Source organism: Heterodontus francisci, chromosome 1 (assembly GCF_036365525.1).
Source record: "Heterodontus francisci isolate sHetFra1 chromosome 1, sHetFra1.hap1, whole genome shotgun sequence".
NCBI classification, from domain to species: domain Eukaryota; kingdom Metazoa; phylum Chordata; class Chondrichthyes; order Heterodontiformes; family Heterodontidae; genus Heterodontus; species Heterodontus francisci.
In genome coordinates, this window is record NC_090371.1 from 72,656,752 (window position 1) to 72,673,084 (window position 16,333).

General features: G+C 40.8%; 1 protein-coding gene across 5 annotated transcripts in view; it reads right to left on the bottom strand.

The window, feature by feature from the left end:
* kiaa1328 (KIAA1328 ortholog) overlaps positions 1-16,333 on the bottom strand; it is a 356,647-nt gene that overhangs the window by 159,633 nt on the left and 180,681 nt on the right. For all 5 annotated transcript variants that reach the window (XM_068031587.1, XM_068031551.1, XM_068031569.1 and 2 more), the window contains 2 exons: positions 4,647-5,326; positions 1,745-1,846 (listed from right to left, as the gene is read on the bottom strand). In XM_068031587.1, the coding sequence (XP_067887688.1) occupies positions 1,745-1,846; positions 4,647-5,326 (782 nt within the window). The remainder of the gene's footprint in view (positions 1-1,744; positions 1,847-4,646; positions 5,327-16,333) is intronic.

A 16,333-nucleotide genomic window follows, 5' to 3' on the forward strand; every position in this document is an offset into this window, starting at 1 on the left:
CAGTTTCAGAAGCTTCACAAAGGTGTAATCAAAAAATTGATTAGGAACATACGGAAATAGGAACAGGAATAGGCCATTCAGTCCCTCAAGCCTGTTCGGCCTTTCAGTTAATCATGGTTGATCTCCACCTCAACTCCATTTATGTGCCTTTGTGCCATATCTCTTGATACCCTTAACTAACAAAAATCTATAATAAAAGCAAAATACTGCAGATGCTGGAAGTCTGAAATAAAAACAAGAAATGAAGGTTCTGAAGAATGGTCACTGAACTGAAACATTAACATTGAATCTCTTAAATTATATTAAGGTGTGATGATTGTCAAAGGTTTTCCCAAAGGGATGGGTTTTAAAGGATGATCTTGAAGGAGAGGTTTCGGTAGGGAATTGTAGAGCTATCTGTGGACCTAGGTGGCTGAAGGTATGGCCACCAGTACTAGGGTAAAGGGGTGGAGGGAGATGCACAAATGGTCAGAGACAGAGGAACAGAGAGTTATTCCAAGTGCCAAGTGTGAAATAATTGCTATGCAAGCAAAGAAGCAAAAAAGAGGAAGTATGCATTAAATGGAACAGTTATTGCATGATTACAAGATGCAAGGCTAACAAGTTATAAATCTATGTAACTGCCAACCCAACGTCTTGTGGCAGTCACCCAGAAATCAGGTGCTGAGCTAGCAGAGGGATTGCATTCAAATCAAGAGAACCGATATTCCTGCTGTATAAGACATTGGTCAGAACCCATTTGAAAGGTGTGTGCAATTCTGAAATCACTGGAAAAATACTACAGCACTTGTAATGGCACCGAAACAAGCAATAAATGAGGAATTTGAAGTTATAAGAAAAAGGTCAATACGGTGGGCTCATTTTCTTTGGGAAATACGACTACTCAAGGTCACCTAATAGAGGTTTCAAGTTTATTAAGGACATTGATAAACCTGATTATCGCAAATACCAGCTCAAGCATTAAGTGTTAAATCTGTGGAATAGGTTACCAAGAGGGCTACTGAATGGATGGTGTAAGCAAGTGCTACAGCCAATTAGGTGACTTTCTGAAAACAGAAGCATCGTATGGTATCGGTGAAGTGGTGACTATGTGGGATTGACCTCGCAATGAGTGACAGACATGTTTGCCTCATAGCTTTTTCTTTCTTCAAAAAAAAATCTTATGCTTAACCCCGCCTCTTATAATTTTGCTTTTGGAATTATTTTACAATTTTCAAATCAATTTGTTTGTACTGATATTTGTTACTGCAGGCAAGTCTAAACAGCAATCACAATCTCAGGCAGTCCATTAACTCTATTCAAATTATTTTCCTTTAAATGTGTTATGGATACAAAATGTTAAAAAAACATCCAAAAATGAGAAGACAGTTTTGCCATGAACAGGACTGGAAAAGCAATCCACGAGAGCCTTCGGAACTTGTAATCTTGGGAACAGAATGTTAGTTTTAAAAATGGGGACTATATCAATCAAAAAAGTTTCCAATTGAAGTTAAAAAAACAAAAGACAGCAAATACAGAATTCTCCTTGTAGAAGGCAGCTTGTGAAAACTAAGCAGCAGTTCTAAGTAGAGATCATCTAAAAAGTTTGTAAAGTTCAACAGTATCGTACAAAGGCAGCTCCAATTACAATGGTACAGTAGGTTAAATGAAAATGCTATTAAATGTGTATAAAAAAAGTGCAAATAGTGTATGCCTAATATAAACAATGAAATGAGTGAATAAAAATTTAATTTCATCATCTGACCTTTCAGTGGGCCTAGCTGAACTTGGTACAGAAATTCTTGTTTTGTTTATCGGATCTTCGCTGTAGATCATGTTTTCTGCTTCCGACAGATGACACTTGAATCTATGAATACAGATTAAAAGTTTCTTAAATACGTCGATGTGATAACATCCATGTATATTAGTATTCTATAACTCTAATCGTGAATAGAAACTAGAACAAATATTTTTCATAGCAAACAGTTTTAAGACCCTGCCTTAAAATACTAATTGTGTAAATGTAATTAGAAAAATTTAAACCACATTGCTGGAAGGTCAACTAGTATATATTAACCAAATGTACATTCTGAGGAGAAGACATGAGGAACTTCAACCACTGTGATGGTTTCTTTACTTTTAAATACCATGGTTTTCAGAAACATTTTCATCAGACAATTCAGGAAGCCATTTCCAGTAACCTCTTATGTGCAATGAGTCCACATATAGATAATAAAAACAAAAAATGCTGGAAATACTCAGCAGGTCTGGCAGCATCTGTGGCGAGAGAAACAGTTAATGTTTCAGGTCTGTGACCTTTCATCAGAACTGGTAAAGGTTAGAAAATAATTAGGTTTTAAGCAAGCGAAGGGGAGGGGGTGGGGGAAGAGAACAAAAGGGAAGGTGTTTGATATATATAGATAGCCTACTACAAAGCACACATAATCCATAAACCTTTGGTCACTTCAACAAGAATGAAATGATGAAAGAGGAAAAACAGAGAAATAAACCAGAGTGTTTAACGATTATGAGCCAGTCAAAAACCATCTATTTAACCCTATGGATCAAAGCACAATACTTAAATATAATTTTAGGAGCTAGAACCAATGCTAGCATTCCATTTCTGTATTTTTTTTGTCCTTTTCCTTTTTGCTGACGTAGAAGCGTACCTCCAGTAACTTCACCATATTGTCATTCTTTACATATAAGTTTCCACAATGAATGACAGCAGGTACTACAGCAGACCATTTCTTCTAATGTCCATACACCCAAACACATACATATGCATGGACAACACTAAAGACTTAGTACCAAGGCATGCAGCACATTTTCTTGCTAAGATGGATACACCAGAATTAATTTTTAGACCAAGTTAACTGAAGCAGGGGATAAAGATATGATTACTGTCAGTGTCCCAGAAAGAAAAAAAAGGAGCTGTGGCTCCAGATTACCATTACTGACCCCTGGTGGAAAGTGAGTGCATACATCAAGGGCAGGATAGGGACAGTTCAGCAGTAAAATACCCAGCCAGCACTCAAGAGGTTCACCTCTTCTTTCAAGGAAGATTACAGGGGTTGCTGGGGTGACAAGTGCAGGAAAACAACATGGGGACAAGTAAACTGTGACTAATTTTAACAATCATGTATTTCTTGCTTACTACTGATTTGTTTTTTGAGCTTTAATTAACAGTATCTCGTGAGGATAATATTGCAGGATTGTCTTAAAGGAGTTACTGAGTCAAATAATGCAAGAGAATTGTGTAAACCAGTTGAAATTGAAGCATATAACAACTATCGCTCTACAGATAATTCAGCTTCTTACCATTACTCAGCAACTGTTTAATATTCACAAAAAAAAAATCAACTGAAAGGTTAAGTAAGGAAAAAATAAAATACACCCACCCCCATCCAGGCTCACACCTTATAATTCATCATGCATAATTTTTTATCAGTATGGACTCATACTTAATCTCCAAGACAGATGAAGATCCAGAGGTAGAATTTCCAAGAAATTTCAGCATTTATCCCAACTCAGCAACTTACACAATTCATCAGGTGAACGTTAAATATAGTGACAATAATTTGTAATTTTGTTTCTGCAAAGAATCCACCATTAATCCCTCTGTCCTTGGATCGACTGCCCCATTTCCAATCTCCTTTTCCTTAAAGTTCTTGAACATGTTGTCACCTCCCAAATCCATGCCCATCTTAGCCATAACTCCATGGTTACATTTCTCCAATCATGTTTCCGTGCCAGACACAGCACTGAAACAATCCCCTTCAAAGTCACAAAATGCATCCCCAGGGCCTGGACTGACTTCTCTAAACCCCTTCACTCAGTCAACTATACCATCCTAAAATAGTCTGCTTGCTCATGGTACTCCTGATTTCCAAATATTAAAATTACTTCACTTTTCATCTCTAGCCTATTGAAAATTCACTTGAATACATAGCAGAAATCCATAGGCTCAAAGTGAAAACTAATTATGTGGGAATGTTTTAATTGTTATAGAGTTAATTGAACCACAGGATCACCACATGTTTGAATTTGACTTATTACATTAATCAGTTCCTTGTAAAGCAGCATAAATAGGGGACAAAATTCACAAACGAGGACCTTTATTTCAGTTTGTAAATTATAGATATATTGTATTTTGGAAGCCAAACTAGAAGTAGCAACATTATATTTGCAAACCCAACATAAAGTATGTAGTCAACCTGATCTGAATATTAAACTAAAGCCCTATTTTACCTATTGATTATGCTATTAATATGCACAAACTCCTAGCAAAGGGCATTGGTTACCACCCAATTGCCTTTGAAGTTTGCTTTGCCTGTCAATTACTGATAATTATTTTATAATGTTGTTAAAATCCCTATTGAATTGCAGCTGTTCTAAATGTATTAGCATTCAGAATGCCATGCAGGTGTGAGATTTTAACAAAAATTAAGAGCAGTTAAAACTGAAATTCTGCACAAGTTATTGCCACATGGGATCCATTTTATTCAAACCTATTAAATTTGTACCAGGAAAGGGGTTCAAAACCATTGCAATCAATAGGCAACACAGCTAGTTTAATTAAAACTTTGTTTCCAATCTAATAAAGGTTAATTTCAAAGGATAAATTACCTCCATTAGGAAAGTTCAAGGTTCAATGAAGTTCTCACCTGCTGTAATCCAACCTTGACTCGTTTAATTGCTGTTGCTTTCGAAGAAGCAGGGTCTCCTGCTGAGCAAGCAATCTCTGCAGTCTTTCTTTCTCCAACTCCAGCTCCATTTTCTGACACATTAGCTGCTGCTTTTGGTCTACTGGCAGTTTCTTTCCATGCAAAACATCTCCAGTCATTATTCCTATTTGATCATTCACTGCTGGATCATGAAACATTCCAGAGAAGGCATCATGTTCAATTAATGGTTTGGAATGCCCGTTCTGTACATTGCTCAATTGATTTTCATCATCAGTCTTTCTATTTCTCAACCATCCATAGAGAGAAGGTTGGCTGCCATCAGTATCACAAAATGTACCAGCCTTCTGAGCACCTACATCTCCTCGATCATTCATGTTGTAATTTTTTCCTGCAACTGCCTCTCCCTGAACTGTATTTCCATCTTTTGTTGCGCAACCATTTTGGGACGGAAAACTCTCCGTACGCTGAACTTGATGGAAAAGATTGTGGTTTTGGGAATAGTGGCCCAGGTCAGACTGAAGGTGAGGTGCGAGGGATAGACCAACAAGCACTTGTTTAGATTTACCAATGGTATTTAATGTACAAGTAGGCATAATTCCAAGGTAGGAGCCATCTAGGTCTGAAGAAGCCAGTTGAGGAGGATTCTTCTTGCTAGACACCTAAAAGCAAAACATTTAAATAGGTTACAGAAATACTGAGACATTCATTGGTGATTCCTTTATTTGGACGGCATTTTCTTATGCAAACTATTCTCAACATATTTAAATGAGTATTGATGCATCTTGGTGGTTAAGAGAGCCAATCGAATAAGTGAGATAAAACAGAAAATGCTGGAAATACTCGGGTCAGGCAGTGGAGAGAGAAGCAGAATCATCATTTCAAGTCAATGACATTCCATCAGAACAGCAATCAAAAGACATTGAGTTAAATTCATTTGAATACGCAGTGGAAATCTGTAGGCTGAGAGGTAAAACCAATAATGTGGAAACTTTACCCTGCCCTTTTCATTTTTATAGAATTAACTGAACAAGTTTTATTTGTGGATGATCAAATTTTGAGATTTTTATTGTTGTTTTATTATCCTACACTCTTCCCATCTACAAAGCAAAGTTGATGACCTGTTCCAAAGTCCCAGTAGACGGCACTATTAAAAGAGGTATGGAATCATTCTCACACGTTTATCTGTGTAGCATCTCTACTTGAGAGTTCAACTGAGAACCGGAACTCACCAAGTGTGAATTTTGGTGAAATACTTGAGCCCGACCACTCAATAGCACGGTGACCAAGCATGACTGTTAACAGGTTAACCAGTAGTAAATTTGTCACTTAATTTGTATAAAGCAGTCTTCGAAGCTACAAATCATGTCACTCACCAGTATGACGTCTAATCAATTTGGTGAAGTGGCACAGCATGCCTTAACGTGAACGATATGATGGAAATTCAGAGCATCATATCAAAGTGTCAAGCATTGAGGTTTACTGCAGATTAGTTCATTACATGATATAAATAATATACATTTTTTTCTTCATTTGCATGTTAAGAAATGAACGTTTTAGTTTCGTGTGCAGTTGAATTTATATTCATTAACCAATAACATTTTTTGTTTCACTAGTAAGTATGCACAAGGCTGTTTACCTACTGTGCCATTCTCAACATTTTCCAATGGTAATGTTGCTCAAGCCGCAATTTAACATTTATTAAATGTAAATACGCAAGAATGCCAATGTAAGGGAAACAACAAATTCATACTATATGAGAAGGGAGTGCTCATTGATTGGCAATTGGACTCGGATTGGTAGAGGCATTGCCATGGAGAATGCACCAGTTTATGGTGACTGACAGTTAACTGCCAAGCTTTGTTTGAAATTTAAACCAGGCAACTTGACTATGAATGGTCAAGGCATTGCCCTGAGGAATGAACCAGCGAATGGCTGTCACTTACTTTGTTTAGCTGAAACAAGCACAATGTGTGTACACGTTCTTTCTTTCTGCAAAGAACAGGGCCCTGTGTATTAATATATGTAGCTTCCAGTATGCACAAATGCGCCACAATGCGAGCCCAATTGATAATCTTAAACTGGTTGTCAGCGTAATTCTTAGCACACGGAGGATTATTTAGCAAATGTGGTCAATTGCAGAGTCACATCTAATACTGGACACTGTGTTTTACGTTTTGCAAGCATGGGCTGGTTGGGTATGGTCTGTACCTTGCCCATTGCGAGCAGCAGAAGGGATATGTTGTTTGATATGATCTGCCAGTCTTTGGGACATACGGCCTACATACCTAGCATCGCACTGGCATTGAAATTCATATATCGCATTACTCATTTGTGAGATAGGCAGAATGTCTTTTTGGCTTAACGGCAGCTTCCCTTTGCTGGCAAACAACACACGTGCTGCTACTGAATAGTAGTAGCATGAAACAGCTAGCGTCACCTGTTGCTTAAACTTTTGGGATACATTACCTTTCCAGAGTAATCTGAGGTAGACTGGGCACTTTTCAGGGCCGAACATGATGGTCTCAGGCCCGTTCATAAGTTTGCACGATATACAGCGAGAAATGATCTGATCAGGGTAGCCATTATCACACAGGATGCCTTTGATTCGCCCTATTTCAGCATCAAGCTTGCGTGGTAAGCAAACTTCCAATTTAAGATGGTCAGCTGGGCTCACAGTGTGGCGCTTTGGCGCATACTGGAAGTTACATATATTAATACACAGGGTCATGTTCTTTGCAGACAGAAAGGATATGTACACACAATTGCGCCTGTTTCAGCTAAACAATATAAGTGGAAGTCTTCCGCTGGTTCATTCCTCAGGGCAATGCCTGAACCAATCAGAGTCAAGTTGCCTGGTTTAAATTCAAACAAAGCTTGGCAGTTAACTGTCAGTCACCATAAACTGGTGCATTCTCCATGGCGACACCTCTACCAGAGTCCACTTGCCAACCAATCAGCACTCACTTCTCATATCGTATGAATTTGTTGTTTTCCTTACATTGGTATTCTTGCGAATTGTCCTGATGGAGTGCAAAACGAAAAGCTTCAACAAAAGCTTCAACAGCAATACTCAAGTTCTGTGCTAAAAAATGACTATTTAAATGTAAATAATCTTACAAACTTACTTATCTTGACCTCCATATCAACCTTTATAATGAAACACTTGTCCAACAAATTACTAAATAATACTAATTTAGATATCCTTAAGTTTTTTGTGAGCTGTGAAAACAGCCACAATTACTGTTAGAGAAATAATTTTGTTTGCTGCCATAAATATACAACTATAGTAGATCCTTCTATAACCACCACAGAAAAAATAGTTGTGTTTTTTTTTTGCATGCCTCGCACATGGCTTAGCAAAAGTGTGCAGTTGTATTTCCAATTTCTACCGATTCCCAAAAAAACTTGTTTAAAACGATATATTAAATGACTGAAATGCAGCGTAAACAGAGATACTTCATTACATAAAAATAAAAGCAAAATACTGCGGATGCTGGAAATCTGAAACAAAAACAAGAAATGCTGGATTCACTCAGCAGGTCTGGCAGCATCTGTGGAAAGAGAAGCAGAGTTAACGTTTCGGGTCAGTGACCCTTCTTCGGAAGGGTCACTGACCCGAAACGTTAACTCTGCTTCTCTTTCCACAGATGCTGCCAGACCTGCTGAGTGAATCCAGCATTTCTTGTTTTTGTACTTCATTACATAATTGTCTTTGGAGACACAATGGGCTGAATTTTACCAGATGTGGGGGGGAAACTTGACATCTGGGTTACGTGGCCACACAGGCTGGCGGGGGGACATAAAAACGGGTTTTGCTGTCAGCGTCCAATTAACAGGCAGCTGTGGGAACTGGCAAATAACAGGTGGCGAGTGCGAGGACGTTTTTTTTATTATTCATTCATGGGATGTGGGCGTCGCTAGGCTGGCCAGCATTTATTGCCTATCCCTAACTGCCCTTGAGAAGCTGGTGGTGAACTGGCTTCTTGAACAGCTACAGTCCATGTGGAATAGGTACACCCACAGTGCTGTTAGGAAGGGAGTTCCAGGATTTTGACCCAGCAACAGTGAAGGAACGGTGATATAGTTCCAAGTCAGGATGATGTGTGACTTGGAGGGGAACTTGTAGGTGGTGGTGTTCCCATGCATTTGCTGCCCTTGTTCTCCTAGGTGGTAGAGGTCGCAGATTTGAAAAGTGCTGTCTAAGGAGCCTTGGTGTGTTGCTGCAGTGCATCTTGTAGATGATACACACTGCTGCAACTGTACATTGGTGGTGGAGGGAGTGAATGTTTGTGGACATGGTGCCAATCAAGCGGGCTGCTTGAATGACAGTGTCAAGCATCTTGAGTGCTGTTGGAGCAACACCCATCCAAGCAAGTGGAGAGTATTCTATCACGCTCCTGACTTGTGCCTTGTCGATGCTGGTCAGGCCTTGGGGAGTCAGGAGGATTCCTAGCCTCTGACCTGCTCTTGTAGCCATGGTATTGATATGGCTACTCCAGTGCAGTTTCTGGTCAATGGTAATCCCCAGGATATTAATAGTGGGGGATTCAGTGATCGTAATGCGATTGAATGTCAAGGGGAGATGGTTAGATTCTCTCTTGTTTGAGATGGTCATTGCCTGGCACTTATATGACACAAATGTTACTTGCCACTTATCAGCCCAGGTCTTGTTGCATTTCTACATGGACTGCTTCAGTATCTGAGGAGTCGAGAATGCACAATGTTCAGCACCAATTATCAGCGAACATCCCCACTTCTGACCTTATGGTTGAAGGAAGGCTATTCATGAAGCAGCTGAAGATGGTTGGGCCTAGGACACTACCCTGAGGAACTCCTGCAGTGATGTCCTGGAGTTCAGATGATTGACCTCCAACAACTACAACCATCTTCCTTTGCGCTAGGTATGACTACATCCAGCAGAGAGTTTCCCCCGATTCTCACTGACTTCAGTTTTGCTAGGGCTCCTTGATGCCATACTCGGTCAAATGCTGCCTTGATGTCAAGGGCAGTCACACTCACCTCACCTCTTGAGTTCAGCTCTTTTGTCCATGTTTGAACCGAGGCTGTAATGAGGTCAGGAGCCGAGTGGCCCTGGAGGAACCCAACCTGAGCGTCGCTGAGCAGGTTATTGCGAAGCAAATGCCGCTTGATAGCACTGTCAACGACACCTTCCATCACTTTACTGATGATTGAGAGTACACTGATGGGGTGGTAATTGGCCAGGTTGGACTTGTCCTGCTTTTTGTGTACAGGACATATCCTGGGTAATTTTCCACATTGCTGGGTTGATGCCAGTGTTGTAGCTGTACTGGAACAGCTTGGCAGCTGAAATGCAGGCGCCATATTTAAAGGGGAGGCAGCACTCCTAATAAAGGCATCACACAGAGGCACCTTGAAGGGAGGCTAAGCAAAGGAAACTGTGAAGGAATGGCTACAGTTAGAGGAAGGGTGGCAAGGGCGAGGAGGGAGGTGCCCTTCAGAGCCCACAGGAAGAGAAGGCCAGCAAGCCTCACCAAGAAGGCATGGCTGGAGGTTGCAGAAGAAGTCAGCAGCCGCAGGGTGGTCGTACAAACATGGGTGCAGTGTCGCGAGCAATTCAATGACCTGGTGCGGTCTGGCACAGTGAATGGAATTCATAATAGCAAACTTGCAGCCCTGGATATCACAAAAGGCACCCATGAAATGTGAGGATAGGTTGCCGACCCAGGCATTGGGCATGACCAGGTCACAATGAATCGCACAGTAGTCTCACTGCGGAGGCCCCATATCAGTCAGAGTTGATCGCTGCACTGACAATTCTGAATGGCCACTTGAAGCAGGCCTCCAAGAAGTGCAATACTGGACATTGAAACTGGTACAGAATGATAAGCACAGATGGGCCAAGAGAGAAAAGTGACATTGTGTATATCTGTATTTGCAGGAGAAGCGAGCTCACAATGTCAGGGAGTGAAGAACTGGAGGCGGATTGCCATTTTATTTTATTTTATTTTATTTAGAGATGCAGCACTGAAACAGGCCCTTCCGCCCACCGAGTCTGTGCCGACCATCAACCACCCATTTATACTAATCCTACATTAATCCCATTACCCTCTCACATATTGTTTGCTGTATTGATGCCGATGGAGGAGGAAGCAATGGAGCTAGGAGGGGCTGCCGGGAGTTCCGCCAGCTTGCTGCCCATTATTGACCAGTTCCCAAACCTGGACACTACTGGCCTGCTACCAGCTGATGAGCTCTTGAGAAGGAGGCCACGAAAAGGTGTACATGACAGACCTCGAGATGGTAGGGTATTTAAGAAAAGGCCATCAGGTTATATGAGGGAGAAAACTGAATCATTTACATGGGTGTTTAAGGGAATCTTAGGAGAAACGTGTCCATATGAGTGATTTGCATGCATCCCTGGTACGCACGTCAATACCCAATGATAGGAGACCCTTTGGGTACTGAGCCATTGTGCGCCTGGTCTCGAGCCCCCTCCAAATCTTCCTCTTCGGAGGAACGGGAGGTGGCGTGCTCAAGGAGGTCCTCATTCTCTAAGGCTTCTCCCCTCTGAAGCGCCAGGTAGTGCAGGGCACAGCATATCACAACAATATATGAGACCCTTGAAGGGGAAAACTGCAGGGCTCCCAACGGTCTATCCAGCCCTTGAAACTTCGGTCTATAACCTACTCAATGGTTGCCCTTGTAGGTGCCCCTCTGCCTTTGTGTTGGGGTTTCGCACAGTGTAAGGAGTCATGTCTTCAATGCATAGTCCTTGGCACCCAGTATCCATTCACAAAGGTGTTCGGGCAGCCTGAAAAGCTGAAGCACCTGGAACTGTCTCTGGATGAATGAATCGTGACAGCTTCCAGTGAACCTTGCACACACCTGCAGTGGTCACACAGTAATTGTACGTCACCAAGTGGAAATACTTTTTGCTTACAAAGGCTCCTGGCTACTCTATGCAAACCTTGATGACCACATACATGCAGTCAATTACCCCTTGCACCTGGGGGAACCCAACGATAGGTTGCGAATCCTACTGCCCTCTCAGTCTGACTGGCTTGATCTGTGCAAAACCGCATGTACTGGGTTGCCCTCTGGTACATGGCATTTGTGACCAACCTGATACAGCAATCGACTGCTGACTCGAGATCCCACAGATGTTTCCAGAGGATCCCTGGAATGATCCTGAAGCTAAATGTTGAGTGCCATGGTGACCTTCACCACCACAGGCAGTGGGTGGCCACTGTCAGAATCAGCTGTTTGTGAAGATGACACCAAGACTTGAATGCTTTGGTGGAGACTGTTTATTGCTTGCCACAGAGCTTACTAGTCCACTCCTAATACTACAAAAAAAACTAAAATGTGGTACAAAATGATACATTCTTCTTTATCTTACATTATTATACCATCAACAGCACTAGCCATTAACATAAAGTATATTCCCCTTTTTAAAAAAAACTTGTTTAAAGAATTATAAAGTGATCTTAACATTAAAAATTTTCATGATCTATCAACTCATCATAATACAAGATGACCCTCTTCGAGGACATCCAGCAATTTCTTTGAACAAGCACTTCTTTTCGTAAAACAATCTGACAACTGACGACTCACGTCGACTCATTTTATTTTGGAAATTTTATTTCGTTCCAACATTTCTTTTATACTCGCAAGATCAATCCTCAACATCTTTTCCATGATACTTTTTGTCGAATGGACATTATCCCAAAGAGAATGGTTATCCATATAGCATTCTATAGAAAACGTTTCCTCCGACTGCCCCTTATCGGAGTTCCTTTAAAATACGTGATAAATACATATCCATATCTATCGATTCTACCAGTGCAAGTGTCTCAGCAGCTGAGGTGCTTTTAACTATCCTCTTTATTTTCTTTGATTCCCAGGCTAATGGACAACTGCTATCATTTCTTCCCACCGAAAATATAATGAACCCTGCTGTGCTCAAAAAACCATTGGGAAGATTAGCGTGTGAGGCATCAATAAAAATGACTAATTTCATTTCTTCTGGGTCACACAAGACTAAAAACTTAGTTTCTTCAATTTCCTATTTGCTTTCAGTACTTCCCCATGCATGTTATAGCATGGTGCTCAATTCTAATGCATCATAGCAAACATCCGGTCTAGTTTGTGTGCACAACCAGTTTAATTGCCTTATTATGCTCCTTAACAGGTCTGCTTCTTCCTTGGTTGCAGAGTCTTCCTTTTGTGAGGATCTGGCTCGATCTATCGGGATCCTATTAACATTCTCTAGGTAAGACTGTTGATTTAGAGTTACTCCCAACTTAGTCTAACGTCCAACCTTATATATTTAAAAGCTCCAGAAGCCAGACTTTCAAGTTTAAATTCCTTTCAACTTTATCTACCACAAACTTCTCAAATGCCGCAGATCCTCCCCACAGAAAATCATCCATGTGCATCAAGAAAATGCCTGTTAGTTTTTTTTCCACAATACCAATAAAACATTGCTGGATCTGCTTTTAGTTGAATACAACCAGCTTTTAGTAGGACAGACGTAACTGAAAAATATCACACCCTGGATGCATTGTTTAGCTTCCATAATTTCCCCTCTATATCTCCAGCTTCTTTTGGTGGCTTTAAAAATACTTCTTTGAAATTGCTCCCCTTACAAAAATGCTGCTTTGATGTCAATACATTCTAATGAGTGCGTTGCTAAAAGGACTAGAAAAGTACTCAAACTTACTTATCCTGCTGTTGAGGAGTCGACTCTAACTTCTTGGTCGCCTAGTCATTCCTCAAATCCCTGAGCTAAGTCTGATCGTAGCTTTATACATAGCATCGGGAAGTACTTTCTCTGTACATATCCATCTCTGGGACAATGTTGGTTGTCCTCTATTGGGCACCTCCGTGTATAGGTAAACTCTCTCCAACTATCGAGATCTTTTCGTTTTGCATTCTTTACCAACTTACCATGTCCCTTACAAGATTTCCTATCCTTTTCTGGACTGCCACTACTTCACCTGTCCCTCCTACGACCAGACTTCCTCTCAAGTTCATGACCTTTTCTTTGGACTATGATCATCGTCAGGCCAACTGTCTGAACTTAAACTACATTTTCTGGCCTTCCACATTTTTACTTCCTTCTGCCAATCCACAGGTCTGCTATCCTATCCCTTGTCTTGCACATTCAACCAATGTTTGTATTTTCCTGTGGCCTTTCCTGTCCTTCCGAAAATGGTGGTTTCCCTCCATTCACTATCCCCTTCTGGCATTTACGTCACTCTAGTCCCAACTTTCGGTGGTTGACCTTTGGGATAAATGGCCTTATCCCAATCTTCACTACTACATTGTCCATTCTGAGTTAGCCCTTATCTGCCACAATCTCTTGCTTGTAAAGGTCCGACATACGTGTATGCGAAGTATATGGTGTCACAACCAAGACGGGAGTAACGCACTGTTAATTCAGTCCCACTACTCCACAGGTCATAGCCTGTGTCATATTAGTAAAGTTTCCCACCTACCAGAAAGTAGCCAAATTAAACACTCCGATTGTCCCCCAGAATAAAGCACCAAACCAGGTTTCTTTAAACGGCAACAAAATTAACTAATTATTAATAAACTATGTCTTAAACAATAATGAGATAACTCGATGTGTGAAAAAGATTCTTTTAAAACTTCTTATTCTTCCTAACCCTCATGCACACACACATTCATTCAAAAAAAAAGGTTAACCAGGGAAAAAGACTTATTCGGTTTACAACTGTTTCTTAGGAATAATAAAATTATTGGTTTGTCACAGTCTGGTAGGATATTTCCGGGTTAGTGAGGTGTCCCAGAGTTGAATAGTCGGATGCCACTTTAGGTCTCTCCAAGCGAGGTTGACAGTCGGTCTAACAACAGGTCTGCTTGGGATTTTGAAGTAGCAGTCTGGCAATAGAAGCTTTCCAGAGATTTCAGGATCTCCCAAAACACAAAAGGCAAAAGGAATCACTCGAGGCAGAGATTTTCCAGAGACTGGAGGCAATAGGCATTTGTTCCCTTTCAAATTGCAGGGGCTTTCTCTCTGCAAAGCAGTTCTCCTCCATAGAGTAGCAACTCCTCTTTTCCTCGGTCTTTTCTCTCTCCAGGCAGACTACAGCCCCCATCTCAAATGTAGGATTTATTTTTCCGAGAGAGGCAAGTCTTGTACAGAGAGTAGGTCTTTTCTCTGATCTACAAAACAGGTCCCCAGCCAGGTCTCACTGCATGTTGCTGGTCCAGGCCACACTTCTTTCAAAATGCAAAGTGAAATTAAAACCCACAATCAAGTCAAGTGACAGTCATAAATCTTCCTGTCATTTCCCTGTTAAGCAGCTTGGAAACAGGTGCCTTGCAGTCTGTGCACACTTCACTCAATCCACAATTCAAGTGTCAGCTCTTAAAGCACTTTTTGCAAAGGAAAATAGAAACGCTCACATAACAATGGCACATGATCAGTTTCCCTCATTTGTTCAGATTCTGTCAGTGTATAATCAGTGCCAATAAGCCATAAGGAATGCACTCTAATGGTTTGATTGTCATGCTGCAAAATTACCATTTTGTCATCAGTGCCTATAACTTTTCCTGGGCCTCTCCATTCTTTCTGCCCTTCTCTTTTGTAATATACCATGTCCCCGGTATATTTTTTTTTCTGATGGCCTGATACAATATCTCAAAACTCTCTTGATTTTTTTCAGAAACTTCCACCTTAATAAATGCTCTTCTACCTGCATACATGGCATTCAACTGATCTGCAAAAATTGAACTAATTGTAGTCCCCTCTAAAGCTGGGGGATGATCCCACATTACTGAAAGTATTTTCAGGCTCCTGCCGTAAACTAATTGATAGGGGCTGAAGGCCCCAACCATTTGAAGCGTGTTTTTCGCATGTACAGCCCACGCCAGAGCAGTTGTCAATTTACAATTTGGTTGATCAGCGAAAATTTTTCAGAACGTTGTGTCAATCGTGGCATGATTTCTCTCACAAATCCCATTACTAAAAGGACTTGCTGCTGCCGTGTGCATCGCTACAATATTCATATTTTCGCACATACTCCTGAACTCATCAATGCCAAATTCCCGTCCATTGTCAGTTAGAGATCTAGCCGGTGCTCCCAGTCTCATTCCTATCCACCTTTCCAATATCTCGTCCACTATTACTTTTTTGTCTTTACTATAAATTACCGTTGACAGACTGAATCTAGTTGCTATATCTATAAAGTGTAGAAGAAAAATGTTTATGTCTTTATCCCATACCTTCAAGTCCATCACTACAGTTTCATTAAAGCCCCTTGCTAATGGGAAACTCACTACGGGTCGCGATGGCGTCCTCCTGTACTTCTTTACAGATATCACATTTTTCACTGATATCTTCAATAAGTTTAGTATAATCATTGTTATGACCAGGTGAGAAAGAGGTATAGGGTTCCCTGTCAGCCTTCACCTGGTCTTACCGTAACAGGGTTTAATTTTAAACGCACCATGTTTTTAGCTCCCCCTCACTGCTTTCCAATTATAAGGCAAAGAAACATGTACAAACATGCTATCTTAGGTTTAAAGAAGAAAAGTTGAAATTTATTAAACTTAAACGTAAACCCTAATTCGGTTAACGCCTACAGATACACGACGCACCCCACGCTAGTATGCATACGCGATACACACATGCAAATAGAGACAGAAAAGGGAAG